Source organism: Sus scrofa, chromosome 5 (genome assembly GCF_054392235.1).
Source record: "Sus scrofa isolate SSC_HxYL_T2T_F1_AM1 chromosome 5, Sscrofa_HxYL_maternal_Yorkshire_Landrace_v2.0, whole genome shotgun sequence".
Taxonomy (NCBI): Eukaryota; Metazoa; Chordata; class Mammalia; order Artiodactyla; family Suidae; genus Sus; species Sus scrofa.
The window spans coordinates 26,415,111-26,434,561 of record NC_139387.1 but is presented as its reverse complement, the minus strand read 5'-3'; the positions used below and the strand labels follow the sequence as shown (position 1 = coordinate 26,434,561).

At 58.0% G+C, this 19,451-nt stretch overlaps 2 protein-coding genes across 15 annotated transcripts; both read right to left on the bottom strand.

The window, feature by feature from the left end:
- Nucleotides 1-48: 48 nt before the first annotated feature.
- Nucleotides 49-5,666, bottom strand: SHMT2 (serine hydroxymethyltransferase 2). Of its 12 annotated transcripts, none has more exons than XM_084956180.1 (13): nucleotides 5,558-5,666; nucleotides 4,694-4,942; nucleotides 4,397-4,594; nucleotides 3,076-3,155; nucleotides 2,698-2,898; nucleotides 2,336-2,417; nucleotides 2,122-2,244; nucleotides 1,855-1,994; nucleotides 1,380-1,545; nucleotides 1,075-1,174; nucleotides 837-992; nucleotides 649-756; nucleotides 49-536 (listed from the first exon to the last, which is right to left on the bottom strand). In XM_084956180.1, exons 3-13 carry the CDS (start codon nucleotides 4,562-4,564, stop codon nucleotides 409-411), a joined length of 1,452 nt encoding a protein of 483 aa, XP_084812306.1. In that variant the 5' UTR covers nucleotides 4,565-4,594; nucleotides 4,694-4,942; nucleotides 5,558-5,666; the 3' UTR covers nucleotides 49-408. The 12 variants fall into 12 exon arrangements, with proteins under 12 accessions (XP_084812306.1, XP_084812307.1, XP_020947486.2 ...); XM_084956181.1 differs by having other exon boundaries at nucleotides 665-756; XM_021091827.2 differs by lacking the exon at nucleotides 4,694-4,942 and having other exon boundaries at nucleotides 5,519-5,666.
- Nucleotides 5,667-7,107: 1,441 nt separating this feature from the next.
- Nucleotides 7,108-17,456, bottom strand: NXPH4 (neurexophilin 4). Of its 3 annotated transcripts, XR_014803424.1 has the most exons (5): nucleotides 17,230-17,456; nucleotides 9,263-9,581; nucleotides 8,567-8,790; nucleotides 7,883-7,973; nucleotides 7,108-7,203 (listed from the first exon to the last, which is right to left on the bottom strand). XR_014803424.1 is itself a non-coding variant. In XM_003355482.4 (2 exons), exons 1-2 carry the CDS (start codon nucleotides 17,287-17,289, stop codon nucleotides 8,718-8,720), a joined length of 924 nt encoding a protein of 307 aa, XP_003355530.2. In that variant the 5' UTR covers nucleotides 17,290-17,456; the 3' UTR covers nucleotides 8,032-8,717. The 3 variants fall into 3 exon arrangements, 1 of the variants encoding a protein (XP_003355530.2); XR_014803423.1 differs by having other exon boundaries at nucleotides 8,567-9,581; XM_003355482.4 differs by lacking the exons at nucleotides 7,108-7,203; nucleotides 7,883-7,973 and having other exon boundaries at nucleotides 8,032-9,581.
- Between the last annotated feature and the right edge of the window lie 1,995 nt (nucleotides 17,457-19,451).

The window sequence follows — 19,451 nt, the reverse complement described above, 5'->3', positions numbered from 1 at the left end:
ATCACCCCCTGGCCCAGGGTACCCCTCCCACAGTAACAGAAGCTCAGGGTAGGTTAACATTTTATTAGATAAAAACAGAAAGGAGGTGGTATACCCACCCCTTCCTCTGGCTCACGAAGGGGGACTCCCCCCTCCCCAAGAAAGGGCAGGGAGTCTGTAACACTGAAATAGTGGGAGAGGTTAGGGCAGAAAGCTTCCCAGCCTTTTCCTTCTAAGTCTTGTTACAAGAAGAAAGCTTCTCAGCTACAGATTCTGGGACAGAGAACTACACTTGGCCCTTTCCCGAGGTGGGAGGCCTTCCCCTCCTCCAGCAAAAAATTGGAAGATAAGCAGTAAAACCCCCACCCTTATCCAGGTAGGGGGAGGAGGAATGAATGTCACTCTGTGGGGCTCATTTCTCAGGTGCCTTCAGTGTTCCTCAAAGCCAGGCATGGGGAAGGCCCTGGCAAACTGCTCCACCCGTTGCCTGAGGTCAGCCAGCCGACGGCACGTTTCTGGGTCTTTGAGCAGGAAGGATTTGAAATCCTGGAGTTTAGCTAGAGATGGGTGAGGGGGAAAAACGTGGTTAGAGCCCCGGAGAAGACCATTAGATCAGCTGGGGTTGGGCATGGCAGCTGGCTGGGGGCAGGGGAGGTCTGGCCCACTCACTGGTCTTGCTCTTCACCTCCAAGCCGATGCTGACGCCTTCGTCTATAAAGGCCACAACTTTTCGGAAGTCATCCTCACGGAACTGGCGTGACGTCAAGGCTGGGGTCCCTGGGAGAGAGGCAGAGAGGATCAGCCCAGCCCGAGCCTACCTAGCAGTCACCCTTCCCTCCTGGAAGGCCAGGTCTCACCCAGCCGCAGGCCCCCAGGAGTGATGGCACTTCGATCTCCAGGACAGGTGTTCTTGTTGGCCGTGATGGACACAAGTTCTAGCACCCGCTCAACTCGAGCTCCATCCAGGCCCTTGGGCCGCAGGTCTACCAGCACTAAGTGGTTGTCAGTGCCGCCTAAGGGGAGACAGGATGCAGGAGGTGGTGAGTCCTGGGCCTCTGCCTGAGGCGACAGAGATTCAACCATCCCCTGGCTCACCAGACACCAGCGAGTAGCCTCGCTCTAGCAGGGCATCAGCCATGGCCCGAGCGTTCTTCAGAACCTGCAGGGAGTACTCCCGGAACATGGGGGTGCAGGCCTGAAGATGAGATGGGCGACAATGTCACCTTCAGCTCTGCCCCTTCTGCCCCTCTGCCCCCCAGCTGAGTTGTGACTTCCTCCCCGCCCCACCCATCCCAGCACCTCCCTCCCATCAAGCTCCAACTTCAGTCAGCAAGGCACCAGGTCTGAGGTGCCAGGCCCTGTCCCCCTCCACCCCACCAGAGTAGGCATAGGCTCCCAACCTGCTTTAAGGCCACAGCCACTGCAGCGATGGCATGGTTGTGGGGGCCCCCCTGCAGGGATGGGAACACAGCAAAGTTGATTCGGTCCTCAAACGTGTAAGGGATCTCCCGGCCAGTCTTGGGGTCCACAGTCCGCACACCCTTCCGGTAGAAGATGAGTCCTGACCTGTGCAGGACATAGGTGGTCAGAAACTAAGCTGAAAAGAAAGGACAAGGGGATAGGGAGAGCAGAGGAGGCTGGGGGCCCACCCCTACAGGCTCTCAGAGCCCAGCACACTTGTGGGGTCAAGGGAAGCAGTCTTCGCCTCCACCCTCAAACCCCCTGTTGAGGAACTGCCACCATGGCCAAGAGAAGGAAAACTGTCATAGACAGGAAACTTCCAGTAGGAATGAATTCCCCTCAGATCTAGCCCAACAGTGCCAGAGAATGGGGTATGAAGGCAGGGAGAGGCAAGGCCTGACAGGGAAGCCTGACCTGGCCCCTCGAAGGGTCTTGTGAGTGGTGGTGGTGACAACATCCGCATGCTCAAAAGGTGAGGGGATCACCTTGGCAGCCACGAGGCCACTAATGTGGGCCATGTCTGCCAGCAGGTGTGCCTTGACCTCATCACACACCTGGGCAGGTACAGAGACAAACCTCCGTCTGGAGAGGGCCCAGACAGGCCCCCCCCAAGGCCGCCCCTCCTCCAAAATCTCCCCGCCTCCCCCCAGGGAGGGGCCAGGACCCCAGCCCTCCACCAACCTCTCTCATGCGGGCATAGTCGATGAGGCGTGCATAGGCACTCGTTCCAGCTATGATGAGTCGCGGCCGGAAGAGCCGAGCAGTGAGTGCCAGCTGGTCATAGTCAATGAGGCCAGTTTTGGGCTACGCAGACAGACAAAAAGGTTAAAGGCCTAAGAAGAAAGCAGGGCAACTTCTCACAGCACCCTCCCTGCACCCGAGAGTGCTCACTCACATTCAGCTTATAGGGCATAGACTCAAAGAAGATGGATGTGGCTGAGATCCGCTTGACATCGGTCATGTAGCCATGGGTGAGACTGGGCGGAGAGGAGAGGAAGCAGCAGGTTCAGACTAGAATAATTCCCAGACTTAACCATCCCGTTCCTGACCTGCTTGAAAGGCATGGGGCCAGGGAGCCCTGCTCCCAGCAGGCTCCACCCTCACTGCTCTGTCTACTGTGCTGGGCACCAGTTCCTGGGGACCTAACATCCTCGTCCACTGTAACCTGCAGTTTCTTTCTTTGGCTTTTAACCCATGATAGGTGCTCCATAAATTACTCTTCTCCCACAGGCCCATCACCACCCCATCCACACTCACTGGCCCCCATCGGGCAGGTCCAGCCCCATGATTCGGTCGTGAGGCTGCAGAAGGGCTGTGTAGGCAGCCAGATTGGCTGGGGACCCCGAGTAGGGCTGCACATTGACTCCCCACTGAGCAGGATCCAGGTCAAAGGCCTCCAAGGCCCGGCGCTGGCACAGCAGCTCGATTTCATCCACTACCTCGGCTCCTCCATAGTATCTGCAATGGAGGAGTTTATCAGGGCACAGAGAAAGGGTTCCACCATCCCCCTGGACCAGCAGCAAAGGACTGGGAAGGCCACTCCTCTATACACACTGGGAGGGTACAGGCAGGTGTCCCCCGCTGGGGGCACCATCCCTGAGGCTGTCCTCCAGTCTTCTGGTGCCCAGCCCTCACCTCTTGCCAGGATAACCCTCCGAGTACTTGTTGTTCAGACAGGACCCCAGGGCCTCCAGCGCAGCTCGGCTGCAGAAGTTCTGGGGTAGGGGAGGGGGCAATGTCAGGAGGTACTGAGCCCCCTTCCCTGGACCCCCACAGCCCCATCCTGCCAAAGCCCCAGGCTGCAGGGAAGAGCCAGGTTCTATAGAAATCTCTGTTCATTTAGGGTTCCTTGCCAGGCCTGGGGTAGGATCACAGCAACATCCTCAGAAACCCAGCTGCTGTGATAGGTGTCCCCGGTAAAGCCATCTGTGTCCTTGAACCTGTGCTTCCAGGCTTCTCGTTCCTCTTGAGATGGAAGAGGGACCAGACTAAACTGTAGGAGCCCCAGAAGGCTCTGGAGGGTTTTGTTGTGTTTTGTTTTTCTTTTTAGGGTCTCACAAGAAGCATATGGGAGTTCCCAGGCTAGGAGTTGAATCAGCTGTGGCTGCCAGCCTACTACGCCACAGCCACAGCAATACGGGGTCCAAGACGCGTCTACAACCCTCTCTGTAGCTCATGGCAACACTGGATCCTTAACACACTGAGTGAAGCCAGGAATTGAACCCACATCCTCATGGAGGCTAGTCAGTTCTGTAACCACTGAGCCAGAACAGGAACTCAAGCTCTGGAAGCTTTCTCTCTCTCTTTTTTTTTTTTTCTTTTTAGGCCCACACCTGTGGCATATGGAGGTTCCCAGGCTAGGGGTTCAATAGGAGCTACAGCTGCTGGCCTACACATAGCCACAGCAACTCAGGATCCGAGCCGCACCTGCGACTTATACCACAGCTCACGACAATGCCGGATGTTTAACCCATTGAGTAAGGCCAGGGATCAAACCCGAAACCACATGGTTCCTAGTCGGATTCCTTTCTGCTGTGCCACGATAAGAACTCCAGCTTTCTCTTTTTTTAGTCATTTTTGGCTACGCCGCTGGTATATGGAGCTCCAGGACCAGGGATCAGAGCCACAGTCGAGACCTAAGCCGCAGCTGCAGCAACATTGGATCCCTAACCCACTGTGCTGGACCGTCACTCGAACCCGCATCCCAGGAGTTTCCAAGACCTCCCCAATCCTGCTGCACCACAGTGGGAGCTCCACTCTAGAAGCTTTCTAATGCCCCCATCCCATAACCTAGATTGGCCCTGTCTTTACTTCAGAGGTTAGCAACAGAGGGAGACAATACCCAGCAGGAAGGCCCTAAGTCTGAAAGGGAGATCTGGAGAAATGGCAAGAAGATGATCTGTTACTTCCAGCATCCATGGTGGCCCAAGCCCTGGCCCCTCTCCCCAGGCCCCACCTCTGAGGCAATGAGCTCCAGGCCACGACACTGCCTGTCCTTCTCTCTCCGCAGCAGCTCCCACATCTCAGGGTCACTGTCTGATAGACTCTCCTGGCCTGACCAGCCCTTGGTTGCTTCTCCAGTCTGGGTCTGGGCCGCCTCGCTGTGCTGGCTCCTTATGGCCATCTTGACCAGCTGACCACATCTCCACAGAGGCTAGGGGAGGAAAAGCCAGGGTCAAATAAAAAGTGCCCAGACAAAAAACGGTCAACAGCCCTCGGCCATGATTATCAGGCTCTCAGGCGCCATCCATACCCAGCAGCCAGCTGTCTGTCTGTTCCAGCTCTCACCACCTCCACCTTCTCAAAAGCCAGTTCCAGAGCCAAGGTAGAGATCAATGTCCAAAGTGTGGTTCTGATTCGGTCCATTCACTTCACCTCAGAATCTCCCTCCACCTCTGCTCAGGAGCCACTCTGCAAAGCCTCAGGGCAAAGTTCTTCCTCTAGAAGCCTCTGGAACTCAGGGGCAGTCCCCACCCACAGGAATGCAGTCTTCCTGCAGAGCCTTTATAAAGTGATACCCCAGTCAGTGAGGAGACCACTAAGCTGGCAAGGTTACGGCAACAGACTGTACAGGTGGTTTCCGGAGCAATGGAGGTGGAGGAGCAGACCTTTATCAGGTGTATATGAGGGCTGGGGGAGACAGCTGGCAGGGAAGCCAAAATCCATGATTTTGTCTTTTGCACTTCCCATTCTTTCCACCTCCTTCCAACCCACAGAGCTGTAGGACCCCTGATGCAAGCATGGGATCCCAGTTGCATCATCTGCACACCCAGAACTGTTAGGAAAGACTCAGCTCGCCAGTCCAAGCCAGGAACCCTGCTCGTTGGCCAGCACCGGGTCCCGGGGACATCTGGCGCGGTTCTCCCTAATGCCACGTCAAATGGGCGGTCGCGAGGCCCTGGGGCCTCTGGTTCCTGGAATGGGGAAGGGGTCCAATCACCCTGCTCCCACGGAGCGTCCCAGGGACCCCCTAGTTGCACGTCTGCTCTCTGCTCCCCAAGAACCCAGACCACGTGCATTTAAAAGCCAAGAGAACATCAAGTTTGTGATTGGGAACAAGGATAGGAGGGAAGCTTACTTTCTACTGATCACGCAGTCTCCGGGCCCCCATTCTTACCCTAGTCGCCCAAAGAAAAGGGAAGGGCAGCATCATAACACGAGACGAGGGTCGCAAGAGGTCCCGGCACCAACTCTAGCGAAGGAGAACAAGGGTTCCGGAGCAGACTAGTCCGAGAGCGCAAGCGCGAGAAGTTACCAGGATGCCAGAGTTAGGGCGGGGTCTGCGCATGCGTAATGTAGTCCCTTATGGTCTTTCGGGAATTGTAGTTTTCTCCCCTCTTCTTCAGTTTCATTACCCGTCTGCAGCTCCAGCGTCAGAGCCTCTTGCCTGAAAGAAAAGTGATCCAGTGCCGCCCCATCTCCTCATTGTCCTGAAGCTCTTCAGGGTTGTTTTTTTTTTGTTTGTTTTTTTGTTTTGTTTTTCTGTCTCTTGTTCGAGAGAGACGGCAACAATTTATTGGGTGTCCACTGAGTGTACCTAGTGTTATTAGGCTCTCTCTGAAATACAAAGACACCTACACAAGCTAGAGAGCCCTGGTGCACTGGAAAGCACCCTGGTTTGGAAGGATGAGAGACCTGAGTTCAAGTTCCAGCTCTGGGATTAACTAGAAAATTAGCCTATTTGAGCCTCAGTTTCCTCACATGTAAATCAATAATAAGATAACATGTGGCAGAGATTAAATAAGACTTTGTTTGTAAACACGCTCTGGGATGGATCATCCCCCCTCAAACTCAAACCTGCCTCCTCTGCGGCCATCTCCTCCTTTCCTGAGACATCCAGAAGCTGAATAAGTTGCCCCCTCCTGTCTTTGCACTTGTTGAATTTTGTAACCTGTTCACTCTTTATACTCCAGCAATCAGTGACCTCTCTTTGTATCCTGGGGCCATAGATCCTTGGAGCTGGAAGGGATCTTCCTTTTTGCCTGACCTCACCTGGACTCATCCTTTGGGGGCAGGAGAACTCATCTATCCCTCTGGGAGTTATTTTCAGAGAACTGGCTGGGAAACTGACAGAAACAGATGAGTGCGGAGCCTTTCCTCAGAGGTTCTAAGTCAACAGATCTTAAAAAGTGGTGCCCACTCACGCTGACACACAACAAAACCTCTCCTTAGTGATTCTAATAAGCAGTGACTTTGAGAATCATTGCCTTACATAGCAATATTACACATTCATTCATTCGGCAGACATATTGAGCTCCTTCCCCATGCTAGGCATGCCATAGCTCTGGAGATATCAAAATAGACCACTGACTCCTGGGACATCAAGAGGAGAACAACAAGTGCAATTACAGGCAGGGGCACCTCACTCTGCTCCCAGATGTGCAGATGTCCAATGAAAGGGGGAGGAGTGGATGACAGTGAAGGAGGCAGGTTTGTGAGTCAGAGGAAGAGGGGGAGGACAAGCCATCACAAAGCGTGTTCACTTGCAAAGTCTCATTTAATCTCCAGAACACGCTATTTTATTTTTGCTTTTCAAATGAGGAAACTGAGGCCCAGATGGGCTAACTTGATCCTTTTATTCATCCATCCATTCATCCATCCGTCCATCACATAGTTATTTTCCCTTTACTGACTTTTCACTCCCAGGCATGTCTGCGCGAGACTCACCTCTGACTCAGTTTCCCGCTGGAGCCAGTGGGCAATCCTCTGGAGAACCGCTCTCTCCTAGTCATACCTTGACCCAGGACTCAAGACGAAGGAAGGCTGAAGAAGAGGTGTCGTTCCGTGCCTCAGCTTGTCGGTACCTCCTCCCTCGCCCCCGTCAGGGGTCCCGAGGGGAGGGGAGCGGCTGAGCTTGAGAACTGCTAATGAAGCCTCAGCCAATTAACGCCCGGGCCAGGGTTGGGGGCGGATAAAATTAGCAGCCGCGTCTACAGGAGGGAGCTGGCGGCGGGGGTGGGGAGGGTGGGCAGCTGGCTGAAGGGGGCCTTGTTTGCGTTTGCTGGCGGCAGGCAGCAGCGAAGCGGCCCGGCTCTCCAAACTCGCGCCCGTCCCTTCCCCCACTCCCTAGTCTCAGGCCTCCCTCCCTCCCCCACCCGTATGCAAACTCAGCGCCCACGAAATTAGGAAGGAAAAGGAAGATCGATGACTCCAGATGCCGCAAACACGGTTTCCCCTCCCCCCCCCAACACCTGCCGCCTCCCCCCAGCCCCGCAGACCTTAGCAGGTTGTCAGCGCTCTGCCTACGTCGTCCCTGCTTTACCATCCCAATCAAGGCCCTATATCTCCTCCCCCAAATAATCCCAAATAGTCCGCAGGTGGTCCCCTTTCAGGTCTAATCTCCATCCCATTTCCGGCAGATTCACGTAGCCCAGCTCTGGAAGGAAAATCCCCATCTCAAGCAGGGCTCCTACCCCAGGCGTCGCCCTCTTCTGTATCTGACCTGGCCTTGGATGACCTCCGACGTGCTAGCTTCCACAATATTTGCCTCAGTGTCCCCAGAGCCGCCAAGGGAGGTGGTCCTGGCCAGGTCTCTGCCAAACATAAACCCGCACCACTATTACCCTTCCCAACAAAAGTCTCACACAGATGTGTATTGGATTTCACTTTATTTTGTTCCCTTTCCCGTCTGTTTTGGTGTAGAAAAAAAAAAAAAAAATCACAGAGAGGAAGCAGCCAGAAAGGTGGAGCAGGACAGCAGGGACCAGAGAGAGGTGGGCAGAGGGCTGGGGCCCTAGTCTATGCCCAGGAGTTCTGCATCCGCTGCTCTACTTACTGAGGTTTGCGGGAAAGGGGGCCAGGCATATGGCAGGCAGAAGGGGATAGAACAGCCCGAGGTTTCTAGACCTTTACGGTCTTTACGTGGGCACAGGGTGGAGGACAAGCGTCTGCGGATAAGGAAGTCAGTATGGGATGAGGATGCCAGGCCAGGCGTTATTAAAGCCGCGGGCAAAGGGAGTATCCAGCCCAGCGCCAGGGGCGTAGTAAGGAACCTATTGCGGACGCTGGGACCGCCTCCAAGCCCCGCCTATTCTAGGGCTGCGCTCTTGCTCCTCCACTTCAGGCTGTAGGCATGGGCTATACCCAGCCCTGTGGGCACTCCCCTTGAGGAAAAGGGGACCCATACCGGCTGATAGTCCCCAGGAGGGCTGTTCCTCTCCGTCCCAGAGTGGAAGGGGTGGACGCGGCCACAGGAGCTGCGGGGCACTGGGAAGGGTCCCACTTAGGGAGTCCGGGATTTCGCGGGAAGTTCAAGACCCTGGCGAGGGCGGGGCGCGCTATCCAAAGTAAGGGTGCTCGCTCTGGAAGTTATAGTCTGGGCACACCTTCTGCACCAGTTTGTAGTCAAAGCTGAGGAAGGAGACGAAAATACAGATGACTTTGAAGGGCTTGGCACAGAGCCAGGCGGCCTGGCTCTGCGTATGCTCGGTGAAGCACACCTGCGATGGGTCGTACAGGCACGGGCGATGCTTGCGCGCGCGGTTTGTCTTCTCATACTCCACGTGGCAATTGAAAGCGCGTGACTCTTTGGCCCCGGGTACTCCCAGAGCGCCCCCAAGCGGACCCGCCAGCGCGCCCCCGAGGGTGCCGCCTAGCCCAGGCCCTGCGGCCGTTATCCCCAGCGGGGGCCCCAGCCCAGGGAGCACCCCCTCCAGGGCCAGTGTAGACTGCAGAGGGTGGGGGGCGGGCCCTGGAAGCCAGACACCCCCGAACTCGACACGCTTGGAGGGCGGCACGATACTGACGCTGAGATTGCCCAGGCTGGACGAGTTGTGGCGGAAATACACGCTGAAGGTACCGTTCACATGGTCCACGATCTTACCGGTCACCAGCAGGGAGAACTTGAGAGTGTGCACCCGGAAGTAGAAGTCTCCCCAGCCAAAGATCTTTTTGGCGCGGGCCGCTTTGATAGACGGCTTTCTCTTGGTGCGCTGCGCGGGCGCCCCTGCCGTCCCCACCCGGGCTAGTACCCCAGTGTGATTAGCCGGCCAGGCCCAGCTCCAGGCGCGGGCGGTTCCCAGGCCATCGGTGGACCGCGGCGGTGCCGGGAGCTGATGGCCAGGGGCGCCCCCTGCGGCCTCGGCAGGGCGAAGTTCCAGGTACTGCGGCCTCCTGGACTCTGGTAGCTGGACACTGGCGGCCTGTGGACGAAGAAAGAGGAAGAGACGCTGGGGTTGTCTCACCCCACCAAGGCCACGCAGGTCCCCATCCACAGCCGCTAGGAGACCAAATAGAATCCGGCTGTCTGCGGCAGTGCCTCAGGGACTGAGCACTGGAGTGAGACTGCAGCCCTTTCAAGCTGTATGGTCTCAGTCTCAGTTTCTACATCTAGGAAATGACGCTTAGATTCCTTGTGTTCTCACAGAACTCCACTGAGGGCTGAGAAAGCCAAAACGGCCAAAGCCAACATGGTTATGAATAGAGAGTGGAGCTGAGGACTTCACGCTTGGTTGGGAGCAATGGACCAGGGAGAAGCTGGGCTCAGGCAAGGGAGGCGGTGACCACTGCCAATGTCCAGTATCAAGAAAGAGTGAGACCTCCGACTCGGGTCTCAGCCTCTACTCCCTTGCTGGAGAAGCAAGGCAGACCGAACCCATGGAGCTAAGGAGAGCAATGGAGAGTCTGGGCCCTGGGTTGAGTCTTGTGGGCTACTGGGCACCCCTCTCCGCCTCCAGCGCTCCTGCTGTGGGGGAGGCTGCCTGGTGGCCCTTCCCTGGGCTGGGAGGGGGCCAGAGGATGGCCCCCGCCTGCCCCCACCCGTCTGCGTGTGTCTCAGGTGGCAGCCGATCTGGGAGACAGCGCGGGCGCGAGTACAAGATGGATCGAGAGGCTGGAGCGGCCGGGCCAGGCCCGGGCCATCAATTATCCGGGGCGGGGGTTGCGGGGGGGTGGCCAGGAGTGAAGGAGACGCGTGCGAGAGCAGCGGAAGAAATATGGAGATGCCGCTCCAGCGAGTGGAGAGGGAGGGAGAGGAGCCGTGCGTGTCAGAGTGTGTCAGTCAGACTGTGCTAGCCGTGAGGTTCAGTGTGGCCCTTACTGCATGTGGGTTCGGACTGGGGAGAGGGAGTTCTGTGCATACTGCACGTATCAGTCTGGGGTGGTTGGGTTTCTGTTAGCCTGTATGTGTGTGTCTTTCTGCCTGGAGTGATGACTATGTGTATGTGTGTGTGCACACCCACACCCAAGTCTCAACCGATGATGATGGGTTGTGTATGCGTCAGCCTGGGGTGGCTGTGCATGGTGTTGTGTATGTGCTGGCTGTGTGTGTGTGCCTGTCTGTGTGTATTTACATGCCCCTGTGTATCAGTACAAGGAGGCTGTGCACGTACGTGTGTCTGCCTGCTTCTGGTGGCTGAATGTCTGTTGTATCAGTCGGTGGTGGCTATGAATAAGTGCCTGGGTTGTAGATGAGCCAGGGCTGGCTCTGTCTGTGTGTATTGATCTGAGGTGAGACTGTATTTTGGTTCGTGGTAGTTGCCTCTGGGGCTGGTGTTGTTGTATACCTGGGCTGGCTGTATATCTGAGGGTAGCTGTGTGTGATTCTCTGAGGGTGACAATTTTCCTGTGTGAGCTCCTGTCATCCTCTGTCCATGTACCAAGCTCTTTCTCAAAGTTGTCTGTCAGTGTGTCCACAATGATATAACAAGTGTGGTGTCATTGTGTTCCCCTGGGGGATGCCTATGTGTGAGTTGTGTATGAATGGTCCCCAGTGGGGAGCCCCACGCTGGCCTGCAGGATGAGCTTTGGGTAGGTAAGGAGGCCAGGTGGTATGGGGTCCCCCTCTGTTTGCATATACCATGTGTCCACAGGGGGACAGGAACAGCAGAGTCAAGCAGCTGGGCTAGAATCTCCACTGCCAGGTCCCCATCCCCGAAGCACTGAGATCTCGAGTTATTAATGCTGCCGCCACCCGCTCATCATACATATTTATTGCCCCCCTCATTCCTCCCCCCGTCCATCTCTCCTCCCAGCTCAGGTGAGGGGGGCGGGGGCGGCAAGAGTGATTGACTCAGACAGACAAGCTGGAGCTGGCAGCTAACACTCAGAGGCTGGGCCTGAGAAGGGCTGAGGGGAAGGGTCCTAGGCCACTAGGGGATGAGGAAAGGGCCTCTCAGGAGGGAGGATCAAGGCCCCAGGAGGTGGGCTTAGAGAGGGCAGGGCCTGAGCCCTAGAGAGGGCATGGGAGGGTGGAGGGTGTGAAGCTTCCAGGGCAAGTTGAAGAATGGTTGGGGGGAGTCATTTGAACTCTGACACCTAATCTTCTCATCCCTCTGGGCCTAACAACTAGCTCCTTCTAGGGACATCCATCAGTCCCTCTGAGCCACCCCCTCCCAGCACACCCCAGCCGCACCCCAGGTCCAGCACTCAGCCCAAGACTCAAGAATGGCTTCAGTCTTGCAACTCCTCCAAGGCAGGGGCTGGGAGAGGGAAGGAGGTTTGGCTGGGTGGTGAGGGGTGCCGGGTGCCCCCCCTCTGATCCCAGACAAATTGCTGTCTGCGCTTCTCTGATCCTGGCAAATCCCTGGGCTTTGGGCACCTGCACCCCCCAACTGCCGCTGGAGACAGCCAAGATAAAAGGGAAGAGTTGGGGGGGCAGTCGAAGCGACCTTGGCGGGGGATCTCGGTCAGGGAGGGGCCAGAGTCTGCGAGGAAACGAGCCGAGAAATGGGAACATGGAATAAAATAAAATAAAATCCTCCCTCTGGCTTCCTTGCTCGCACGCCTGCTCTCCCTCTCTCGCTCTCCCTCTCACTGTTTTTCCATCTCTCCCTCTCCCTCTCTCTTTTTGTCTCTGTCTCTTCCTCACTCTAATTTTCTCTGTGATGCTGGTTTTCTCCTTGTTTCTGTTTGTCTTTCTGTGTCTCTTTCCCTCTACCCTTCAGATCTTCTGTCTCCACCCCCAGTGGGTGGGGGTGGGAGGGAGGGGAAAACAAGGTGATAAGGGAGCCCCTCTTTGCCCAGAATCTCTGGTGCTGTCCCTCCCCCTCTACGAATGAGAGTGGGAGCAGGGTGTTGTCCGAGGAGGGGTCCCCTTCCCTCCAGAGTCGGTTTAATTAAGCTAATTGGGCGCAGTGACATTTGCGGAGGGGAGAGGCTAGCCTGGCTGTCGGCTGGGGGGGTGGAGGTGCGGTGGCGGCAGCAGGAAGACGTGGGGGGGTGAGGGTGGGGGGTGCGCTTCACCAGGCGCCTCCAGGCCCTAGCAGGGCGGGAGCTGAGCCAGGAGTGCTTTGCCCCCAAGGCAGCAAGCCCACGCATTGGAGGGGAGTTGAGGCTGCCTTTTGCTGCTGAACTCCACTGGGGGTGGGGTGGGGGGGTCTTTTGGGATGGAACCGCTGGGAATGGGGGGAAGATCAGGCTGTTGGCCCCCCCAGCCGCATTGCAGGGCGCACCTCCCCCAGGCCTCCGGACCTGTCGGTGGCTTCTCTCCTGCTGTGTGGGTCAGGCGGGGCCGCTTGGGATTCTGACCAACCGGGGGAGGGGAAGGCGCCCTGAGGTTGGGAATGGAGGGGTGTTCCAGGCCTGGTTTGGGGAAGGGGAGGCAATAGCATACTGAGCCCTTGCACCTAGAAAGAGGCGGGGGTACCGCAGTCAGGGTGGGTGGAATAGCCAGGATCTGGCTGAGAACCAGGGATAGAAATGAAGTGGACAGGACAGGCTGGGGTGAGGACTGGGACAGAGATGGAGGGGGACTGGGACTGGGGACTCAGCAGACAGGTATATGGTGCAGAGATAGGGATGGAAGAAGGATGGGCACGGGAACCGAGATGAAGAGGAAATCAGAAATGGTGGACAGGCATTGGACAGAGACTGGGATGCAGATGGGCCAGGGGCCAGGAGAATGAAGATGAGAAAACGGAAGAGGATGGGAATTAAAATAGGGAGGGGGAGGTCAGGGATGGTGGATGGTGGATGGGTACTGGGGAGAGTCAAGAATGAGAGTGGGATAGGGACTGGGAGATGGGGATGGGAGCCAGATGAGGGTGGGAACAGAAATGGAGGATGGGAAATGATTATTGGGCAGAAACAGGGATGCTGAGGGATGCAGAGGCCCGGGGGATGGGGATGGAGAATTGGAACAGGAAATGGGGGACAAGGTAGGAGATGAGAGACAGGGATAGAGAGACTGGAGCTGAGGGCAGGTATGGGAGACAAGTCAGGAAAAGGCAGAAGACCGGCACGATGAGGCTACAGGAGGGACCCAGGCAGGTGGAGGCAAAGATACCTCCTTCTAGACCCTACCAGAGCCATAGCGTGAGGGGGCGGGGACCGCTGGTGGGGCGGGCTCTGCCCTTGGGCCGGGCGCCCCCTCCCCCCTCAGTCCCGCCTGCCCCCCTGCTTGTGGCCTGCAGCGCAAGGCTCACCGTTATCTGAATTTTGATTTTATTTTATTTTATTTTATTTCCCTGCTTCCTAGAGCCGGCGCGGTCCCCCCGGGAACGGCCACCCCCCGCCCCCCGCCCCGCGCCTCACTTTATTATTGCAATAAATGTGCCTATAAAGGCGCGGGCTCCGGGGCGCGGTGGGGGGGTGGGTGGGAGCCGCGGAGCTGGGATGTAATTTCCCGAAGCCGGAGCCGGAGGGGGAGTGGGCGGGGTGGAGGTGGAGGAGGGGTAGGCGAGGGAGAAGGGGAGACTCGCCAATTTCCAGAGCTCAAGGCAGCGCTCCCTGCTCCCCATCCCCGGCCCCGCAGCTTGTTCCCACCCCAAGCCCCGCGAAACCCCACTGCGCCCAGCCACCCTTGAGCCCTGGGACCCATCCCCCAGGACCGACCCTGCCCTCTCTCGGTTACCCGGTCCCCCCACCCAGGACCCCGTCCATGTGGAGTTCTAGGGCTCGGCCCAAGTTCCGCACCTCCTCCTCAGTGTCTTCATCTCTGACCCCTGATGCCCCCTCCATTTACCTGGTCTTTCTGAACATATATTTCACCCCTTTCCAATGACTCTGTCTCTGACCCCAGTGACCCTTCTTTACCTTGTTTCTGTCCCCCAGTTACTTCCTCTCTTCCCCAGTCACCCTGTCCGGGACCTCCAGCTCCGCCGCCACCCCCCCCCCCAAACCCAAGACCATCTAAATTCTTTCCATTAGGTACCCCTCCCATACTCATGGGATCTGGCCAAGGGAGCTATCACATCGCGCCCACCCCCACCTCGTCCAGCCAGCCCGTTGCCCTTGGCCCAGCTGCAGCCCCTGATTACCCCCAAATCCCCGCAGACAGCTCTGGGCCCTGGCCCAGCCTGCACGTGTCTAAGTGGCCCAGCCAGAGATTAGCTAGGGGGCTAGAGGTGGATAGGGAGGCAAGGAGGTGGCTAGCCAGCCCAGAGAGACTCGATTTGGCCTAATCCTTCCCCGAGGCAGGAGAGAGCTGGAAGGCCCCAGAGGGCCCCGCCCCTGCCCTCCCCCAGCTAATTAGTAATTAGTGATTAGTGATTAGTGACTATTGATCGCCTGCTGCTTCTCCCAGTAGGCAGCTGCTTTGGCAAGGGGTGGGGAAGAAGAGTCAGAGACGGTGTTAGAAAGATCCCGAAAGATCCTGAAGAAGTCCTGGACCAGAGTCCCAGGGGCAACGGAAGCCAGGAGCCCCAGGCCCCATAGCAGGCAGGGAGCTGGTGCAAAGAGGGAGAGAGCTCCTGGATGAGGGGCAGGTTAGCAGGATGGGAGAAGGCAGGGTTGTTAGCGCTGGACGATTAGGGTTTCTCTGTAAACTGTCCCCCACCAGCCTCTTTACCCAGTGTCAACCCAGTGCCAGCTCTGGCACTGAGACAGCCCTGAGCACACACAAGCCACCCTCAGATACACATACACGAACACATCCTAAGGCTCACAATCCCATATCCACACTCGAATGCGCTCAGAATGACAGGAATGCAGATATCCACTCACAAGCTCCAGAGACCCACATACAGACAACACATGCAACGCAACACACAGATGTGCACCAGAGACACACCGAAAGGTGTACACATATGGCACACACCATACTCACGTGTGCACACAAGCACAGACAGGTACTCAGACACATGCTCTCCCACACAATTACACATATTCACACACACATAGTCTGTACAGACACATAAACACACCTGCTCAAATGCACACAAGCTGGACCGAATGGCAGATACCCTCTCCCCCACGGACGCCAACGCGGAGGCCCACAGCTGCAGGTCTGGCACACTCAGATAGGTCCCCATCATTCACATCCTCACGCTTACTCTCCCTCAAGTCTCCACCAGATGTTTCATTCCCCTTCAGGGGGCAAAGGAAATTAAACCAGATCTGTCCACAGGGGAGTTTATTTGATGGGGAGAATGGAGAGGAGGGTGGGGAGGAATGAGAAAGGAGGGGCAGGGGCGTACCATCCATCCCCACCTCCTCTCCCCTGGGCCTTCACACCTGGGTGGGTTGTGGGGCACAGACCCCCTCCTGCAGTGCTCTATGGGCAGCAGGTCCAAAAGAAGCTCCTGCCAGTGGACGCAGTTTTTGTGGAGGGGGCTCTTTGGCCCACCTTCCAGCCCCTCAAGGTCACCAAGAGGCTTTGGGAGAATCAGGGCTCTCCATCGCCAGCTTCCCTAGGGCAGCCCTTGCCCTGCTGGAGCTGCTGAGTGCAATCTGGCTGAGCAGGTGGGGGGCCAAGTGTGTGTGGGGGAGAACTACACCCCTTCTAGACTCTGCAGGCGCTGGGGCTGGGGGTTCAGGGAGTAGGGGTTTAGGGAGCCACCTGTCTGCCTCAAAACTGGGTAGGTCACAGTTGGGATGTTGGAAACAGGAAAGTCAGGGGCAGGGGACCTGGTGGAAGAAGACAAGGGTCTAGGGCCCAGGCCCCCATTGTGGGACTCACAGTGGGGCACAAACAGATGGTTGCACTTGCACTCACCCCTTCTGAGTCACCACCACACGCCTCACCAGTGTACCCACACCTTGGACCCCAGCACTAGACACACAGGCCTGGCTGCCCCGGTCACAGGCACACACAGGTGCACGCTTTGACCCACACACTCCACAGCAGCACATATGAGCACACAGTGTACAGGAGTTGAAGCCTGCAAGTCGGGAGGGAGGCAGATGAAGTCTGGGCCCCCTTAGCCTCTGTGTCTTCGCCTTGGAGCCTCAGGGAAAGAGGCAGCTTAGGGAGGAGGGGGTGAGGAGAGGACGGGAGGAAAGACTCTCTTTCCAGACAGCCCCCACCCCCTTCCCGCCAGGCGCGAGAGAGGGGTGTGTCTGTGAGGTTGTGCAGGGGAGATGGTGTCTCCGCGGGAAATGTGATGGGAGATTGTAGCCAAGTTCGGCGGTATCTGTGTGAGTCCGTGTGTGCGCGCGTGTGTTCGGCCCGTGTATGCTCAGAACAACACCACAGTGCCCACCTGGCATTGTGACAAGAGCAGAGGATTGAAAGGGGAAGGTGGGGGTGGAGAGGTGGAAGGACAGACAGCGAGGAAGGAGAGCGAGGTTGGCGCGGAAAGACGGCAAGGCTGACACCCTGCTGGCTTGTCTGTCTGTCTCGCACTCCCGCTCCGTCTGGCGCACTCGCGGGTCGAGCTTCGTCCCCTCCCCCGCCGCTCCCGGAGCGCGATCCGAGCCGGGCCTCCACCCTAGCACCCTCCCCGACCCTCAGCCAACTTGAGCTGGGAGAGCGCCTGTCCTGAATCGGGAGTCTGTCTGTCCGCGTTCCCCACGCCGGGCAAAGTTGGGATGCTCCGCGCGGGGGACGGGGCGGGCACGCAGAGCCCCTAGCACGCCGGGACCTCTGTGTCCTGGACCCCCGCACTCGAGCTACCGCCGGGCTGCCCTTACCTTCCTCAGGAGCCACGGGCCAAAGAGCAAGAAGAGCCATTCCGGCAGCAGCAGCCGCATCTTCCCGAGCGGCCGGGCAGGGCGGGCGGGGCGGGTCCCGGGCAGGCAGGAGCCAGACCTGAGAGCAAGGGGACCCCGGCGGGCGCGCCGCGGGGTGGCTGCCGGAGCGGCGGGAGCAGGCGGCACGGCCCGCGGACTGAGCGGGGAGAGGAGCGGAGCGCCGCGCTGGGGGCGGGGCGCGGGCGGGGGAGAAAGTTGGGTCGGACTCGGGCGGGCGGGGGGGCGGGGCTCCGCGGCGCTCCAATCCCGACCGCGCCCCGCGCGCCCCCTCCCGCCCAGCTGGGGGCACCGAAGGTGACTTTCACCCCGACACGCCCCAGACACGCCCCCGCCCAGGTGCGAAGAGGAGAGGATCGAGGGGCTCAGGAACAGTGTACCCGAGAGGCTGGGTCTGTGCACCGCGGAGGAATAGGGCCTGGCGTGGGGCTCGGGGCTCCAGCACCGTGTCCCCGAAGCCGGGCACGGCGAAGCAGGAGCCTGGCGAGTCTCAGCGGCCCAACAAGACCAGGGTCTCTCAGAGCCCCGAGTCCTTTCGATGCTCGGGCCCAGGAGGGTCCCGGGGCAGGAGCGGGGCAGGAGCAGGGCAGGGGCCAAGGTGAGGGCGGGCGGGGCCTCGGGCGACTGCCGGCGCGCAGCGCTGACGGGGATGGATGGGCGCCCCGCGGCTCATTCGGCCCGGAGATGAGAATCATTGATCACGGACGGAAACCCCATCACGTCTGTCAATAGGGCTGACAAACGGCGCCCGCCGCCCCCACCCCCGCCCTCGAGGCACCTCCGCAGTCTCAGGACCCCTCCGCTAGACCAGGCTGTTCACCTTTGCCCCTCGCCCCCGACAGCTGACTCCGGGCACATCCCAGAGCATTCCTACGTGGGAGACATTGGGCAGGAAGTCCCCCTCAGCGCCGGCCCCTTGGTGCAATCTCCATCCCTTTCCTCCTGGTGTCCCATCTTTCATCATCAGCTCCTCTCCATCCCTGTCCCCTTCCTTCTCTGTCTCTGTCCTTGTCTCTGTCCCTATCTTCTTGGCTGTGTCTTCATAGGCTCCCTCCTCCCCCTAGTCTCTCTCTCCTGCCCGGGGAGTCTTCAGCTGTCAGCTGTTGCTATGCACTGAGGCTGTGGCTGAGGTTGTGGTATGACCGACACTTAGACAGCGAGAGATAGGGACAAGCAAAGAGATAGAGAGACAGACGCATATCCGCGTATCTGGAGACACCGACACACACCCCCAGGCATGCATGCAGGTGCATTCAGAGGGGCAGGCCACACCATAGAGGTGAGCCTTCAGGGGGAGTGAAACACAGTCACATAGAGACCGGATCCATACACACGTGCACACACACACACACACATGCCTAGAGAGCTGATTCACGCAGATGGACACACTCAGTGTGAGACTAATGCACACTTGCACCAAGAGACAAGCATGCCCAGCCAGGTACTCAGAGCCAACCCCACCTTTCTTGCCTTGGCAGAGAGGTAAGCATCCACAGAGATGGACACACATGTAGGTGGTCGCTGGCACTGGCAGTCCAAGAGACAAGCCCAGGCACATACAAACAGACAAATAGAGGGATGTTACAGACACAAAAACAAGGATCAGGAATGCTGAGAAGATGAGGTGGATACAGAGACACCCAGAAAGATAGACAGAAGTCGGTAGGCAGGAACCTTGGTGTAGGTGGGGCAGAGAGGAAGGCAGGAAGGGGCAGGAACGGCTAGGCTCAAGGCCTCAGGGCTCCATCCAGAATCCTGAGTCTGGGCGCTGAGCACAGGGGTTGCTGAAGTGGTAGTGGGTGGGCACACTCAGACACAGGGGACCCAGGACAGAAGCTCATCAAGAGTCTGGATCTTCTGGAGTCCTGACCCACCCCATTTCTCCTCCTCTTGCTAGTGTCAGGTCACAGCTCTCTCCCTCTACACACACACCCCTACCCCTCCCTGTTTCCATCTCTGTGTCTGTCTCTCATTCTGTCTGTATCAGCCTCTGGTTCTGCCCCCTCTTTCTTCCCCATCTCTGTCTTAGGACTCTCTGCCATCCTTGCCAGGTGGAGAGTTTTTGAGGATTGTCTCCGGGTAGACCCTCTCCCGGCCATCCTAGCGGGCAGAAGGAAGATACTGACTGGAGGGGTGTGTGTTCCAAGCTGCAGCTGGGGGCCCCT

What these genes read in the sequence shown, in the direction of transcription:
- SHMT2 (XM_084956178.1), bottom strand. Translation starts at nt 5,593, where the DNA reads ATGATGCTGCCCTTCCCTTTTCTTTGGGCGACTAGG. An exon ending in TGGAGCTCATTGCCTCAGAG is followed by an intron (nt 3,156 to 4,396) that starts GTGGGGCCTGGG and finishes CCCCTACCCCAG; the next exon opens with AACTTCTGCAGCCGAGCTGC. An exon ending in CTATGCCCTATAAGCTGAAT is followed by an intron (nt 2,245 to 2,335) that starts GTGAGTGAGCAC and finishes CTGTCTGCGTAG; the next exon opens with CCCAAAACTGGCCTCATTGA.
- NXPH4 (XM_003355482.4), bottom strand. Translation starts at nt 17,289, where the DNA reads ATGCGGCTGCTGCTGCCGGAATGGCTCTTCTTGCTCTTTGGCCCGTGG. An exon ending in GCCCGTGGCTCCTGAGGAAG is followed by an intron (nt 9,582 to 17,229) that starts GTAAGGGCAGCC and finishes CTTCGTCCACAG; the next exon opens with GCCGCCAGTGTCCAGCTACC.